Source organism: Theropithecus gelada, chromosome 1 (assembly GCF_003255815.1).
Source record: "Theropithecus gelada isolate Dixy chromosome 1, Tgel_1.0, whole genome shotgun sequence".
Lineage (NCBI taxonomy): Eukaryota > Metazoa > Chordata > Mammalia > Primates > Cercopithecidae > Theropithecus > Theropithecus gelada.
The window spans coordinates 197,383,048-197,399,273 of NC_037668.1; the positions used below are offsets into that span (position 1 = coordinate 197,383,048).

The window sequence follows — 16,226 nt, forward strand, 5'->3', positions numbered from 1 at the left end:
GTAGAGTAGTCTTTGGTCACACCAAGTGCAATTCCTATTGGAAAAGTGGAATAAATGTTTGATTCCTTCCTTTTATTTACTAATTTTTCAGAGGAATGAATTGGTTGCCTAGTAATCACCGATGGTGACCAATTTTTTAAACTATAAACTCAAAGATTTTTCCATGTGGGTATTATCTTAGTCAGTTTTCTGTTACTATAACTTAATACCTGAGCCTGGGTAACTTATAAAGACAATGAATTGATTTCTTACAGTTATGGAGGCTGGGAAGTCCAAGGCCAAGAGGCTGCATCTTGGTGAGGGCATTCTTGCTGGCAGGGGCTCTCTGCAGAGTCCTGAGGTGGCACAGGGCATCACATCATGAGGAGGGTGCATGAGAGAGAGCCAATCCAGACCCAGATTCTAAAACAGACCCACTTTTGTTATAACTAACTCACTCCCATGATAACCTATTAATCTATTAATCCATTAAATCCATGAATGAGTTAATCCATTCATGTGGGCAGAGTCCTTATGGCACAATCACCCCTTAAAGGCCTCACCTCTTAATACTGTTACATTAGGGATTAAGTTTCAACATGAGTTTTGGAGGATTCAAACATTGAAGCTTTAGCAGGTATGTTCCAATCCATTGCAATTCTTTTTTTAGAGATGAGGTCTCACTATAATGCCCAGGCTGCTCTCGAACTCCTGACCTCAATCCTTCTACTTCAGCCTTCCAAAGTACTGGGATTATAGGCATGAACCACTGTGCCTGGCTTATTATTCTTTTTTATGTTCAAATTGTCCCTTCAGATCAGCTCTTGTATCTTTTCAAAATGACCCCATTGCTCTTTGAAACCTCTTTTCTGGTACACAAAGATGTTCTAGATTCATTTTATATGCTTAAAAAAAAAAAAAAAAAAAGTCTATAAAGTCCAGACCTGGAATAAGCCATTTCTGCAAAGAGCCTTAGTTCCTCTTAATGCGAAGTGGTATTTTGAGACTACATCTGGTTGCTAGCAGCGTTGATTGCTACAGGAGTGCTCACTCGTTCTGTATTCTCATTACTTCTTGCCCTTTGAGTGGTTAGGGTTGGCAAATGCAAATTATTCTTTGCAGGTAGGTTTTTACTTACCTATTCACTTTTATATTTGATCACTTTTTTCCTTGCTAAAAATCACAGGTCCCACAACATAAAGGTAATTACTTATTTGCTTTTTTCTATATGTCTTTTTCTTTTTTTTTCTTTTTGAGACAGAGTCTCGCTCTGTCACCCAGGCTGGAGTGCAATGGTGCGATCTCGGCTCACTGCAAGCTCTGCCCCCCAGGTTCACGCCATTCCCCTGCCTCAGCCTCCTGAGTAGCTGGGACTACAGGCACCTGCCACCATGCTCAGCTAATTTTTTTTGTATTTTTAGTAGAGACGGGGTTTCACCGTGTTAGTCAGGATGGTCTTGATCTCCTGACCTCGTGGTCCACCCACCTCGGCCTCCCAAAGTGCTGGGATTACAGGTGTGAGCCACCGCGCCTGGCCTTTTTCTATATATCTTTAATTGTTTCAGACAACAATACCAAAGTACCACTGACATAAGAGAACTGGGTGAGATTGAGTTTTTTTTTTTTTTTTTTTTTTTTTTTTTTTTTTCTTTTTTTCCTAGGAACATATCCCACTAGGAAAGTGCTATCAAAATATTATATTCTAAACTGATTTTATTTATTTTTTTTTTTTTTGAGCCAGAGACTCACTCTGTTGCCCAGGCTGGAGTGCAGTGGCACGAATCTCAGTTCACTGCAACCTCCGCCTCCTGGGTTCAAGCAATTCTCCTACTTCAGCCTCCCAAGTAACCTGGACTACAGGTGTGTGCCACCATGCCCAGCTAATTTTTGTATTTTTTTTTTTTTTAGTAGAGATGGGGTTTCGCCATATTGGCCAGGCTGATCTTGAACTCCTGACCTCAGGTGATCTGCCCGCCTCGGCCTCCCAAAGTGCTGGGATTACAGGCATGAACCACTGCACCCGGCCCAAAAATTTATTTTTTTAAAACTTCTTTTAAAATGATTTGTCTTTTTCTTTAGAGACAAGGTCTTGCTATCTTGGCTAAGCTGGTCTTGAACTCTTGGGCTCAAATGATCCTCCCACCTCAGCCTCCCAAAGTGCTGGGATTATAAGCATGACCCATTGTACCTGGCCTTGAAATTCTTTATATTGTTGTGGCAGAATTGGAAGATAGCTTGACAAAGATGTCGTTTCCTAATCCCCAGGACCTTTGAATATAATGAGATATCACTCCTAGGATTATGTTATTTGACACAGTTGACCTTACGACAGGGATATTATCCAGGTAGACCTGACCTATCACATGAATCCTTAAAAGCAAAGAGCTCTCTCTGGCTGAAAGGGGAATTAAGGGGAAGCCAGAGAGATCAGGGTATAAGAAGGATTTGACATGCCTTTGCTGACTTTGAAGATAAGGGGGCCACATGAGGAAGAATTGCAGGCAGCCTCTGGGAGCAGAGTGTGGCCCCACTGCCAGCCAGCAAAGAAATGGGGGTTTCCATCCCACAGTGGCAAGGAACTAAATTCTGCTGGCAGTCTGAACAAGCTTGGAAGTAGAGTCACCTCAAGAGCCTCCATGTAAGAGCTCAGATTAGCCAACACCTTCATTTTGGCATTCACATGAGCAGAAAACCCAACTGAACCTGCCTGGACTTCTCTCTAAAGTGTGAGATTAAAAAAAAAGTGAGTGTTTCGCCAGGTGTATTGGCTCACACCTGTAATCCCAGCGACTTGAGAAGCTAAGGCAAGAGGATTGCTTGAGGCCAGGAGTTCAAGACCAGCCCAAACAACATAACAGAGTGTTTTAAGCTGCCAAATGTGTGGTAATCATTTTGCAGTGATAGAAAACTAATAAAAGTTCTTATGCCACCAACTTGATATTCATCCTAGTTTTTCTTCAATTTTTGGAGGTTTTTTCTTTTTTAACTTTTCACAAATTTGTAAAATATATACTTAGTTTCAAAGTCATACAGCAAGGAACCTTCCTAGAAACCTTGTTTTCTTTTTTATTCCTTCTGTTTGTTCCTTTCACTTATTGGAAACCTTCTTTTTATTGTTTTTGGTTTGTTTTGTTTTTCCACTTTTAAGTGTAAGCAAATACCTATATATTTATTTTCTTTCCTTTTCTCACATAAAAGATAACATAGGCCAGGCATGGTGGCTCACACCTGTAATCCCAGCACGTTGGTAGGCTGAGGAGGGTAGGTCATTTGAAGTCAGGAGTTCAAGACCAGCTTGGCCAACATGGTGAAAACCTGTCTCTACTAAAAATACAAAAATTAGCCAGGTGGTAGTGGGGTGTGCCTGTAATCCCAGTGACTCAGGTGACTGAGGCAGGGGAATCGCTTGAGCCTGGGAGATGGAGGTTGCAGTGAGCTGAGATCGCGCCACCGTACTCCAATATGGGTGACAAAGTGAGACAATGTCTCAAAAAAAAAAAAAAAAAAAAAGATAATGTATAACAAATATTCCTTCACCTTGCTTTTTTTCACTTAACATCTTTGACGCCACTACATGTTAGTGTATAGAGATTTTTTTCATTCATTTGTAGCACTGAATCCTAACTTATACCTCTAATCCCCTATTGACAGACATTTGGGCATTTTAAATCTTCTGTAATTACAAATTTATCCCAAATATATAATGTTGCCTTTTATTGGCAACAGAAGATAAATGTGTACTTGAGGATTTTTTTTTTAATAGATCAAAAGATAAATGTACTTGAGGATACTTTCTTTCCCTGACACAAAATATGTGGAATTTTTTCCAACACCAATCAATTCTCTGACACCAACTGGGTATCCAACAATTCAATTCAATTCCGACACTAACTCCCCGAGATAGTGCAGACTCCACAGATTAGGGACTCAGTCCCACACACTATCCCCACTTCAGGCACCACATGAATGTCCAGGGCCTCCAGTACTTCTGATTGACTTGGCTTCAGATCAGGAGTTCCCATGGCCAATAATTTCCTATCACAGCTCACAGAGCTCAGGAAAGCACTTTACTTACTTTGATTACTGGTTTATTACAAAGGATACAATTCAAGGGAAGCCAAATGGAAGAGATATGTAGGACAAGGCAGTGGTGCGAACTCAGCTCACTGCAACCTCCACCTCCCCGGTTCAAGTGATTCTCGTGCCTCAGCCTCCCATGTAGCTGGGACTACAAATGTGTGCCACCACGCTCGGCTAATTTTTGTATTTTTAATGGGACAGGGTTTCGCCATGTTGGCCAGGCTGGTCTCGAACTCCTGGCCTCAAGTGATCCACCTGCCTCAGCCTCCCAAAGTGTTGGGATTACAGGAGTGAACCACTGCACCCAGCCCAATAATGCTCATTTCAATATATCAGCCCTAGTGGATGACATCATGAAGTGGTCAGACACTTGAAATTATAGACAGGATCACTGCAAATGTGACATAGATATATAAATGTAGATCAAGTCACCTAACTTGTACTAGTAAATCTGATACCATGAGTGGCATTGTTAATAGTGAGGTGATTTCCAAAATACTGAACAACTCTTGGTAAGGTTTGAGTAAATCAAAGTGCAATCTTCCCTCAATTTACATAGTACTTGCATTCCTAGACAAATTGCTGTACAACAAAACCACGCAAAAAAAAAAAAAAAAAAAAAAAACCTTCCATGCGTATATGTAAAACAGTTTGTTTCAGACTTAGAAAAGTACAGACAGTTTTTATTGTCACGTGTGAGAGGAACTGTTCTTTTTGTGTAGGACTATTTCATGTACTGCAAGATGTCTGATATCCTGGGCCCCACCCAATAAATGCCTGGGGTGTCCTCTAATCATTGTGACAAACCCAAAATACCTTCCAAAATGTCATATTACGAACCACTGAGTTAGATGCTTTCTGTTCCAACTAACAGAGAAATAAACCCATACTGATTTAATAAAAAAATATATATAGATAGATTGGCTCTTGTTTCTGATCAGTCCAGTGGCGCACCAGTTTCAGGGAAGTCTTCATCTGAGGTCAAATGGTTTTACCATTCTATCAGTGGAGGTGTACTGTAAACAAATAAATAGAAAAATTGATACATATTTTATAAATTTGGACACACTGTATGTAGAAAAAGAAGACAGCTATGAGAGACAGAGCAGAGATCAGAGAATTTCTTTTAGATTGGTCAGGGGCTGAGTGCAGTGGCTCACATCTATAATCCCAGCACTTTGGGAGGCCAAGGTGAAAGGATAGCTTGAGCCTAGGAGTTAAAGACAAGCCTGGGCAACATAGCAAGATCCCATCTCTAATCAAAAAAAGGAGAGATTGGTCAGGGAAGACTTCTCTGAGGAGGTGACATTTAAGCTGAGATGTGAAGGGCAGGAAGGGCTTGGCCTGTAAAGAGTGGGGGAAATAACATTCCATTTGGAACAAATAGCATACTTCACAATTTTGCTTTCACCAGTTTTATGTGGACTGCTAGACTGAAATGATATTTTACATAAAACATGTTTCATATATAAATTATTCAACACACATGTGAGGTTCAGTTGGACAAGGCCTCTCATTTTAGTTTATAAGTCTTTGTGGATGTCTCTAAAACAGAATGGTTTATTAAACTAATTTGGGAAAGGAGAATTAGTGTGTATCTTTCTCTTTTTCTAAAAAAAAAATACATTCTTGCACAAAAGCAGTCACGTTTTTCACAATTATCACCTATACAATGATATACAGTGAAATAATTACTTTAATAACAATTTGTTTGTTTTCTCTGCATCTGACTGAATTCACTCATAGCTCAATATTAGCTCCAGAAGGGAAAAAAAAATCTTAAGACAGCAATTGAAAATGCATTTGTTGGCAGCAATTTCTATCCCTGAATGCACAGTAAGTTCTGAGCTTATGAGCTCAGAAAAAAGAAAAATCTTTGTGATAAATAATGTATTTGATAATGAGCAGCAGGAGAAAAAAAAAATGTCTTCTGTTGAAGAGTTCAAAATGAAATAGAGTAAGTATGGGAAAAGGTTGTTCAGTATGAAGGACATCTTTTGCATCATGAATGGGTATGGAGCCAAAACAGCCGTAACTGTTTATTTTTTACTCTCATTCTTGCCATGCCAGTCCGTGGCATATATTTTCAGACCTTTCGTGAATACCAATTTTCAAAAGGGTTTAAGTTCTCCGAATTTATGACACTGGTGATTTAGTTACATGACCTCATTTGACCTTTTCAACTCTACAGATAGGAAGGTATGAGTATCCCCATTTTATGTATGAATAAGCTGAGACTCAGGAAGGTTAACTCACTCCCTCAGGCTTATAGAGCTTAGCTGACAGCTGAGCCAGTGTAAATTAAATAAATAACAGGGAGTTCAAAATAAGTGTCTAAAATACTCTTAAGAACAGAAAGCTTTAAGCTCCTTCAAGGGTCTGGCTTGCCGGGTGACCTAGACTCTAAGTGGAGTGTCAGTTTCCAGTTTTTGACCAAATAAAGCATTTATCCCATAGGAATATTAAGGCATCCATTTACTTTTTTCTCCCCATTATCCCATTTGTCCCCAGAGCAATGTGGGTGTTTGGTAGGTGCCAGACAGTAAATTACTGTTCTAAATGGTGCCTCAGTGGCCCAATAATATTAATAATAAGGAAGCATCTCCCACAGTGTCAATCTGTAGACAAGGGAATAATTAATGTATTTATCAAAGCAGATGGATTTCAGAGGAATGTGAATCCTGCTGTAAGCACAGCACCAGGGTTTTTTTGTCTTTTTTTTTTCTTTTGCTGAAGTTTAGTGAACTGGGCTTTATAACTTCTTACCTGATTATTTTGTTGCCCTGTTTGTCCTTCCTTCTTTCCTTTTTTAGCAGTTCTACTCTGTGCTTCAACTTTTCATCCCCTTATTAAGACTGCTGCATAGAAAACGTAGGAGGCTGGAGACAGGCAGGGAAAGTGGGGAGTGAGGAAGGCAAAACAAACATTCTGAGAAGGAACTGTTCCGTCCCCCGAGCTGACAGCGCCCGCTCTTTGTTTTGTGATGACTGCTCCCTGGCCTCTTGGCTCCGAGGGAGTGCAGGGCAGCAGTGTGAAGACCTGTTTACGTCCACTCCCCACTCCCCGGGGCGGATTCACTGTGGTATTCACAGAGCCCGGGACAGAGCCTGGCAGGACGCAGATGGATGCTCGTGCCCGTCGGCTGGATGAATGAAAGGTGAGCAGCAAAGGCGATACCAGGATCTTCCACGGCGGGACTGGAGGAGGAGAATGGGACTGTGCGGAGCCTGCGGGAAGAATCTGAAAGTGTCTGTGTGATGCAGAGAGACATGGAAAAGGGGACGTCCCAGCGGCTGGAACTGGGACGCAGGAACGGGAACAGGGAAGGCCTAAGTTAGGGACCACAAAGGTTTTCAGGAGAAAAGTGCTGCGAGCCGAGAGGGTAAGGGCGAGACAAAGAGCAGCAGCCGAGGCTGTTCGTGGGAAGAAATGGGAAAGAAGCAGCCGGGAGGGCGGGCGAGCTGACGGACGCGAAGGAAGGGGCGCGGGTGGGGAGGGGCGCCGGGAGCCGCGCGGGGCGGGGCGGTGCGGGGCGCGGGGAGGCGGCTTGGGGCTTTGGGGGCCGGAGGGGCCCGGCCGGGCATGGGGAAGGCGGGGCGCGGGCGCCGCAAAGTTACTTGGCCTGCGTTCGCCCGGGTCCGCGTGCTGGTGGCTGGCCCGCGGGAGGAGCGAAGCGGGGCTCGGCGGGCTGAAACCCGAAACCTCCAGTCCCGGAGCGCGGCGGGGAGGAAGGAAGCGGCGGCGGCGGTGGCCGAGGCGGGGAGGCGGCTGGGCCGGGGCCTGAGCTGCCGCGGCAGCGGCTCCTCGGTGAGCACTCGGCGTGGGACGCGGTCGCGGGCCCGGGCCCGGGCGGAGAGGGAGGTCGGGATGGAGCCGGGCTAAACTCATTGTGCGGGGTTGAGGGCTCAGGTTGCGGGCCGGGAAGGGTCCCCGCCCCCACGGCGCTCCCCTTCTCTTCGCGCCCCTCTCAGAGGTTGGGGCTGTCCTCTGGCCGCACTGCGCCTTGCTTTGGAGAGCTGGAGCTCTTTGTGGGAAGATGTTGGGGGCGCGCCCCTCCCCTGCGGCCTGGGGCTTCTGAGAGGCCCACCCCATTCTACTGGGTGCAGCCCGCCCCTGTTTCTCCGGCGCCGCCCGAGGCCCCCTACCCAGTCCGCTGGATGGGAGGGCGTAGGTGAGTGCCCGGGACTCGGCCGATGCGGGCCGCGCCCCCTGGGGCCAAGAGACTTCACGACCCGCTCAGGGCAGAGGGTGTGGGGCGAGGCGGTCACGCCCCTCGGCTGGAATCCGTGAGGACCAGGTGAGCAACCTTCTCCCAGCCGGGACTCAGGGCGCTGTCTCCCCGAGCCTGGGCGGACGGCGGATGGCGCGCCCAGAAGTGGCCCGGCGCCGCGGGGTGGGCGGCTCTGCCTCTCAGATCTGCGGGAGGGAGATTCGGCTGGTTCTTGGAAAGGGGAGGACTTGACCGGCCCTCGGCGCCTTCTGGGCCAAGCTTAACCCCCGTGCAACCTTTGGACAAAGGCATGTGGGATGAGAACGTCTGTGGGATAAGTGGGGTGTCTCCTGTGCTTCCCGGAGGTCTGCTTACCAGTAACCACACAGCTGCGCATTGGCATCGCTTTATATCACATCTTGGAGGCTATTTTTGCTCGTTATTGTACCTTTCATCCCTTTTGCAAAGTGCTTTCAAGAGCAGGTCATTTGATCCTCCTCCCTGTGAAGCCGTGAGGAGGTGTGTGGTTTTGGAGGGAAAGAACCTCAGTTCCTTGATTGTCCAGTGGAGACACTGATAACCTCAGGTGAGCCTGTCTCAGCGTGCTAGGGGCTGGGGGAGGATGGCCATCGTTGTGGCTCCTCCGTGGAGCCAGGCGTGGATTCAGCCCGGCCTCTTCTCCCCTAGTGACCTGGACCTCCAGATGAGTTCTGGAGAGCTACTGCTTCGGGGGAATAGGCGGTTTTCCCTTGTAATCTATTTTACTGCAGCTACTGGGAGCAAGTGAAGAGAGGCATTTTTCAGGCCCTCAGGGCAGAAGGAGGAGATGGGAGGGACCTCAGGTCACAGAGAAAGAGGCTCTTCAACTGTAACTGGAATCCATGGCACCCATTTCTGTTACTTCTTCCAGAGCACCTCTCCCGGTCCTCCTCCACACCTGTCTTATTTTATACTTGGGTGCTTACAAGCACTTTCATATACACTTCTTCCTTCACACAACAGCCTTGTGAAGCTCTGCTAGCCCATTTGATAGGTGAGGAAACTGAGGCTCAGGAGAGATGAAGCATTCTTGCCCAGCTAAGTAAGCAGCCCAGATTGAACTCAGATCTTTTGCCTTGGTAATGCTTTTCACGTGGTTTCCTGATGGCACACAGGTGGGTCCTTTAACTCAGGGCTTCTCCCTGCCCTGTAGCTCCACCACCATAACATCAAGAATAGAGATCCCTCATTAAGAGGCCTGCTTGACATTTTGGAAGTAAATCCAAGGCCGCAACGATATCCAAACCGTTCTCTTTGCGTTGCAGCCTGGTGCACTGGGAGTCCTCTGAGAGGTGAAGGAGCACTGTGTGGTCAGAGGGCTGTGAGCTCTCTGTTTGGGTTCCGAGAAAGAAAGAATGGGCTGAACTGGAGCTGACCTAAATGTCAGCAAGAGGAGGTACAGTTCTGTGGTGTAAACTCCACTGCCAGTCGGGACCAGTCAGGAAGCCTGAGTGCAGGAGGCTGGTGGACAGGAGGGCTGAGTGGGAGCTGTGTGCTGCTAAGCCTGTCTCCAGTAAGGGGGCAGCTGCAGGTGCGGTAGGGCTCCATCACATGGTTGCCTGATCTTAGTTTTGGGGGAAGCTGTAAATTTTTACGGAAAAAAAGCTTCATATGTTTTTAAAGATAGCAACTGATTCAAAACATTTTTTTTAAATGTGCATGCAGTTTAACCAAATTATGTGTGCAGGCTGCTTGTGACCTGCAGACTGCCCTTTTGCGTCTTCTGTGTGAGACCTTTGGAAGCTCTGACTGTCATTCTGAGATGCAGTAAAGCATGACAGCAGGGGAGAAATGGTGTCTTCTTGCTGTTTTTGCATAAGAACAAAAAACATCAACAGAACTAGAGATAGCTATCAATGCTACCTGGAGTTTGGAGGAGGGATTGACTTTATGACTCCATACTTCATTCATTCACCCAGTACTCATCTATGATTCTGTTTCTACACCAAGAGAAAAGGCTTACAACTAGTTTTAATCTATTTCCTTGCACATTTTATGTGCTCAGCAGGGGAGAGGACGGCATTCATGGCAAATATGTTTAGGGAGTGCTGGAGCATGAAAGAATTTGCAGTTGGCCAGGGGTAAAACATGAGGAGGTATATTTCAATTTTATTTTGGTTTGTGTTTGTTTTATACTCAAGCAATGGGTGAGAGAACACTGTGTTAAGAGCACGATCTGAAGTCAGCCTACCTCCCAGCCCTGCCCCTTATAAACTTGTGACCTTAGGTAAATAATGTAAAGCATTCATGGAATATAGTAATTTTTCAAAACTAAGAGCTGTAAAATATTTTTAAAACATAGTCACATATAGGAAAATAAATTAAATTCCCTTCCACCTCTTCTCTATTCCTTCTCCCCACCTTTGAGATAATCACTGTAAATGTCTATCTTTTTAGGTCTTTTTCAATGTGCTTAATACGCTCACCAAGCCTGGAAACATAGGCGAATATATAGTTTATTGATATTATATAAAACATGATAAAATAGTATTGTCTACATTTCTGACTTTAGGACCAACCTGAATATATTGAATATACTTGAAAAAATACATAAATGAAGCTGGGCATGGTGGTGCACACCTGTAGTCCCAGTTACTTGGTAGGCTGAGGTGGGAGGATTGCTTGAGCCTGAGAGTTCAAGTCCAGCATGGACAACATAGTAAGACTCTGTCTGTTAAAAAAAGAAAAACATAAATGGGGTTATATAATAATGCTCTGTGGTTTATTTTTTTGATTTAACAGTGTGACTTAGAAGTCATTCAGTAACAATAACAGATACATTGTACTTCACTCTTTTTAATAATAACATAGTATTTCATAGTGTCGGTTTCCTATAAATTATTTAAACATTCCCCTATTGATGGACTCTTAGATTGGCTTCCAACTTAATGTAGATTTTCTGTGTATCTTTATCTGTGTACATGTACAATATTTCTGGGTAAAAATTGTTCCTGGATGTGAGATTTGTCGATCAAAGGAAATGTACATTTTAAGTGGTTATTTACGCAGAGTTCTCTTTGTTTCTTTAGGTCTGGAAGATTGTGTAGAAAAAGAGACTGAATTATTTACTGTATTTATTTAAGGTTATTTGTTTGAGAGTAAGTAGTGAATTGGAAAGGTATAGCATTCAAAAGTTATAAAAGGCAACATCTCCCTCCCACTCCTCTTTCCTAGCCCTCTTTTTCCTTTTTTGGATATAACTAATTTTACCAGTTTTTGTGCATTCTTTCAGAAATAGTCCATGCACCTGCAAGCAAATAAAATGTACCTTCTCGGCTGGGCGCAGTGGCTCATGCCTATATGTAATCCCAGCATTTTGGGAGGCTGAGGCAGCAGATCATCTGAGGTCAGGAATTCGAGACCAGCCTGACCAATAAGGAGAATGGCTTGAACCCGGGAGGTGGTGGTTGCAGTGAGCCGAGACCGTGCCATTGCACTCCATCCTGGGCAACAAGAGCAAAGCTCCGTCTTAAAAAACAAACAAACAAACAACCACAACACAAACAAACTCAAAAATGTACCTTCTGTTTTCTCTCTTTCAGAAATAAATATGATAGCATATTATATGCCCTGTTCTACATAGGGCATTAGAAAAGTTTAACCTAGATCTTGGAGACCATTTTATATCAGTTATGTGCATTTTATTTTTATTACAGGTGTGTGCCACCACGCCTGGCTAATTTTTGTATTTTTAGTAGAGCAGGAGTTTCACCATATTGGCAAGGCTGGTCTCAAACTCCTGACCTCAGGGGATTTGCCCCCCTCGGCCTCCCAAAATGCTGGGATTACAGGCTTGAGCTATCGCGCCCGGCCAGTTATGTGCATTTTAAATGCTGATGTATTCTTCCAAGTTTACCCTAAATTGATTGCTTACACTTCCTCTAATTCCTCCATCAAATTCTTTGCCAATTTTTTTAACTGAGCTGTTTGTAATTTCATCAACTTGTGAGGCTCTTTCTAAATTCTGGACTTTAATCCTTTTCTTGTTAATAAATCAAATATCCTTATGTCTTCTCCCCCAACTTTGCTTATTGTACCTTTGATTGTCCAGAAGCATTTAATTTTTATGAAGTTAAATCTCTATCATTTTTCTCTGTTTTCATGTTTTCTGTCCTGCTTAGGAAGTCCCCTCCTATTTCAAGAGTACATTTTCCTAAATTTTCTCTTTTCTCTCCATTCTTTCTTTGCTTTTCTCCATTTAAAAATATTTTAAATTTTGGCTTTTCCTTTATGTATTTTTCCTCCTTGTCACTTTAGCCAATCTATATTTTCTTTGACTTTTATAGTAACTTTTATTTTTTCTTTTTCTAACCAAGTCTTAAGGATGAGCTCTTCTCCAGGTGGGTGAGGAGGGAGAGATGGCATTCTGGGCGGTGACAACAGTGTACAGAGCCACAGAGTTGAGAACAACAGTGAGTGTTTGGAGAACTGTGAGAATTCAGGATGGTCGAGGTAGAGGGTATCTGCAAATGAATAAATTCTGCAGGTGGCAGGGAATAGCATGAAATGGTCTGGCTGTGTAGGGGCCAATCAGGCTGGCAATAATTGGGAGGAGAGATTGGTGCAGGGCAGGTGAGATCGAAGATATGAAGAAGAGAGAAACGCCTGTTAATAGTCCAGGGAAAAGATGGTGAGGCTCTGAGCTGGGGTAATGGCAGTGAGGATGAAGTTTTGACTTAGAACTAGTGATGCACTGGAAGTCTGTGATAGGAAATGGAACCAATTGCTTACGTTATCTCATTCAATCCTAGAGAGTCAGTATGGAAATCCACGGCTCAGACATGTTCATTAATACACCCCTGGTGACACAGTCAGAAAGTGTCAGTCAGGGCCTAAGCCCCATCAGGATTCCCTTAAGGAGTGGCCTAGGATGTCCTAGGCTTCTCTCCTGAGAGATTGGGTGGGTGGTGATGTTTTATCTAGGGTAGAGAAAAACATGAGGAATAGCATAGTGGGATGGTAGCAGCAGAGATGTGAATTCCATTTTGTGCATGTTATATCTGAGGTGCCTGAGTGTGACATATGGGAGACAACATCTACAAGGTGGGTGGATGTGATTCTGGAGCACCAAAGAGTTTCTAGGCTATACATGGAGATTTTGGAGTCATCAGTGTTTAAGTGGGCATAGAGAGGGAGCATATAGTGAGAAGAGGTATCAGATAGGATTCTTTCTTTTGCAAGTGGTAGAATATCCAGTTCAAATCCACTTAAGCAAAAAGGAAAGCTATTGGCTCATGTCATTAAAATGCTCGAGTGTATTTGGCTTCTGGTGTGAGTTCAGGGTTCAAGTGATTTTTAAGAGGACCCATTTTCTCCCTGGTTTTTGACCTTTATGCTAAGATTCTGTGTGGTGATCCCCAGCAGCTCTGGCAAGGGGGAAAGCTGCAGGTTCAAATCCAATGTGAAAGGGATACCATCCTCCCAGCTGTTTCAGCAACACTGTCATTACGTAAGAGGAAGTTGGAAGATGCTGACTGGCAAGGCATAGGTCATGTGTCCCCATCCATGATGCCACATGGATGCGGTGTGTGAAAAGGGTGCGTCTCCAGAGGAGCAACTGCTGGACAAGGGTAAGAGATATTGAGGAGGCTGACAGTTAATTTCCTCTGTAGATGAGAAAGGAATAGTGCCCCAGAGGGCATCTTGGAAAACTGCAGCACTTACGGCGTAGGATGATTAGCAGTAAGCAAGACTGGTAGGGAACCAAAGGATGGAGAAACAGGAGAGAGGAGCTCAGGGGAGACAAGGGAAGAGGGAGTCTCAAAAAAATGAAAGGAGTCAGAAGTGTCAGATGCTGCCGAGAGCTCAATAAGGGCCCATTGGGTTTGGCTAGGATGTTATGGTGACCTTGCCCAAAGCAAAGAGTCATTTATTTTGACCTTAGCTAGGACTACCCTCTAGAGGACTCCTGTGCTTACCTGTCTCTGCATTGCCCACCTCAGCCCTGGGTTGGCCAGGTCAGGGCAGAGGGTGTAGTGATGGCAGTCAGGAAATTTGTGCTTTGTCAGTAGTTAGATCTATGACTGTGGGTAACACATTTCAGCCCTTTGGGCTTTCATTTTGTCATCTGTAAAATGATAGACTAGAATGAGTTACTTCGAAGACCTCTTTTAGCTCCAAAATGTTGGCATCTTTAAGGAGATTAGTGAATCTAAACATTTCTTAATACCTCTGTTACCATGACCCTGGTCCAAGCCTTTGTCTCCACTTGGGCCACAGCGGTGGCCTCCTAACTAGGGTCCCTGCCTCCACGCTTGCCCCCTGCAGTCCACCCTTCACCCAGCAGCAGGCACAGTGACCTCTTGAAAACGTCAGTCAGTCATGTCTCTCCAGTGGCTTCCTCTCACACGTAGAATCCAATCCATACTCTTTCTCCACGCCTGCAGTGCTTTTTGTAATCTGGCTCCCGACTGTCTCCAAAGTCTGCTGTTCTCTTCCTCACTCTTCTCCAGCTTTCTTGCTAATCCTTAAACACACCGAGCTCATTCCAGCCTTAGGGCCTTTGCAAGGGCTCTCCCCTGTCCTGCCCGAGATTCCCTCGCATCATTTTCTGGTCTCTGCTCAAATGTCGTGTCCTCGGAGAGCCTTCCCTGATGACCCACCCCCAACCCAGACACCCATTCCCTCTCCACTTACCCTGTTTGATCTTTCTTTACTGCACTTACTACCCAGAATTGTTTCCTATTTTTTAAGTTTATTTGTTTACTGTCCGTGTCCCCACCTCCAAAATGTAAGCTTCTGGATGGGAGAGATTTGAGCATGTCTTGTTCAGGGCTATGCCCCAGCTGTAGAGTCGAGCTGGGCACGGAGCAGTAAACATATTTTGTGTAGTTCAGTGAGGAATGGGAAAACAAGAATATAGGAGTGTCCAGAAACCAGTGGCAGTGTGGCTATCATGGTGAGGGAGGGAGGGGACAGCCCTGTGCCTGAGGCATCTGTCTCACATATGGCCATCAGAAAAAAATGTACTCCTTTTAACTGTTTAAAAATAATATTCTCAGTTTTAGCAATATGGGCTTGGTTTGCCTGGCTCGATGAGGATAATAAATAAAAAATAATTAAGGATAAAAACCAATTCACATAGTCATTATTGTTTATCTTGTGATAGAAGTAATCATCTCAGTCTTGTTCTCAGCACAGCTTCCATCTCTTATCTTCTCAGAGCATGTGTATGTTTTTGTTTATGGAAGGGCCTGTTTTATTTTTCTTGATCTGTTTATTAAGTACATACAGTAAAAAACAGAATGAGAAGAATGAACCCAAATTGTTCACTTAGAGCAGGTTTTCTCAACCTCCGCACTATTGACATTTTTGACCAGATAATTCTTTTGTTGTTGGGAGCTATCTTGTATATTGTAAAATGTTCCGCAACATCCCTAGCCTTAGATGCCAATAGTATCCCCCAGGTGTGACAGCCAAAAATGTCTCCAGGCATATCCAGATGTGTGGGATCTGGAGAAGGGGGATTGAAAACTAGTGATGTAGGATAGTGGGGTAGGGAGTGGGTTTGATTGTTATCTAGTGTCTTCTGCTTGGACATTTTCAGACCCTCCCCAGCTAACCTCATTCTTTTCACTTATGTCATTTCAGCTCTTCTGCTTAAAAAGAAAATATATGCAATTTCAGGGAAGGGGTTTTGAGCCAAAGGAAGCATGGAATATCAGCCCCACAGTTACAGGTGGAGGTAAATTAAAATTTCATCTTTCTCAGTCAGCTGCTTACCTGGGTGCCCACAACCCTCAGCCTGAGCATCTGTGTGGTAGCTGAAGCAGCCCAGTTCTGGGAGGGGGCATCTTCCTATAGTGGGGCTTCAAATCTTGAGGCCCTGAACCCCTTACGGAGTCAAAGACACTTCCATTTTGCATTCCCTTGCAATGCATCTTTTCTGTCTTCCATTTCATCTCTTCCTTATCAACAA

At 44.4% G+C, this 16,226-nt stretch overlaps 1 protein-coding gene across 5 annotated transcripts in view; it reads left to right on the forward strand.

Moving 5' to 3' along the window:
- The first annotated feature begins 6,799 nt into the window (after window positions 1-6,799).
- The window catches only part of GPR161 (G protein-coupled receptor 161), a 57,249-nt gene continuing 47,822 nt past the window's right edge, over window positions 6,800-16,226 (forward strand). For 2 of the 5 annotated variants that reach the window (XM_025364807.1, XM_025364819.1), the window contains exon 1: window positions 6,800-7,441. Coding sequence is in view for 3 of the 5 variants with exons in the window: in XM_025364812.1 (XP_025220597.1) it covers window positions 7,185-7,216 (32 nt within the window). In the remaining 2 variants the exon portion in view is untranslated. Of the gene's footprint in view, window positions 7,442-9,573; window positions 9,705-16,226 lie in introns of all 5 variants that reach the window. The other 3 variants (XM_025364801.1, XM_025364812.1, XM_025364795.1) reach the window with 2 other exon arrangements.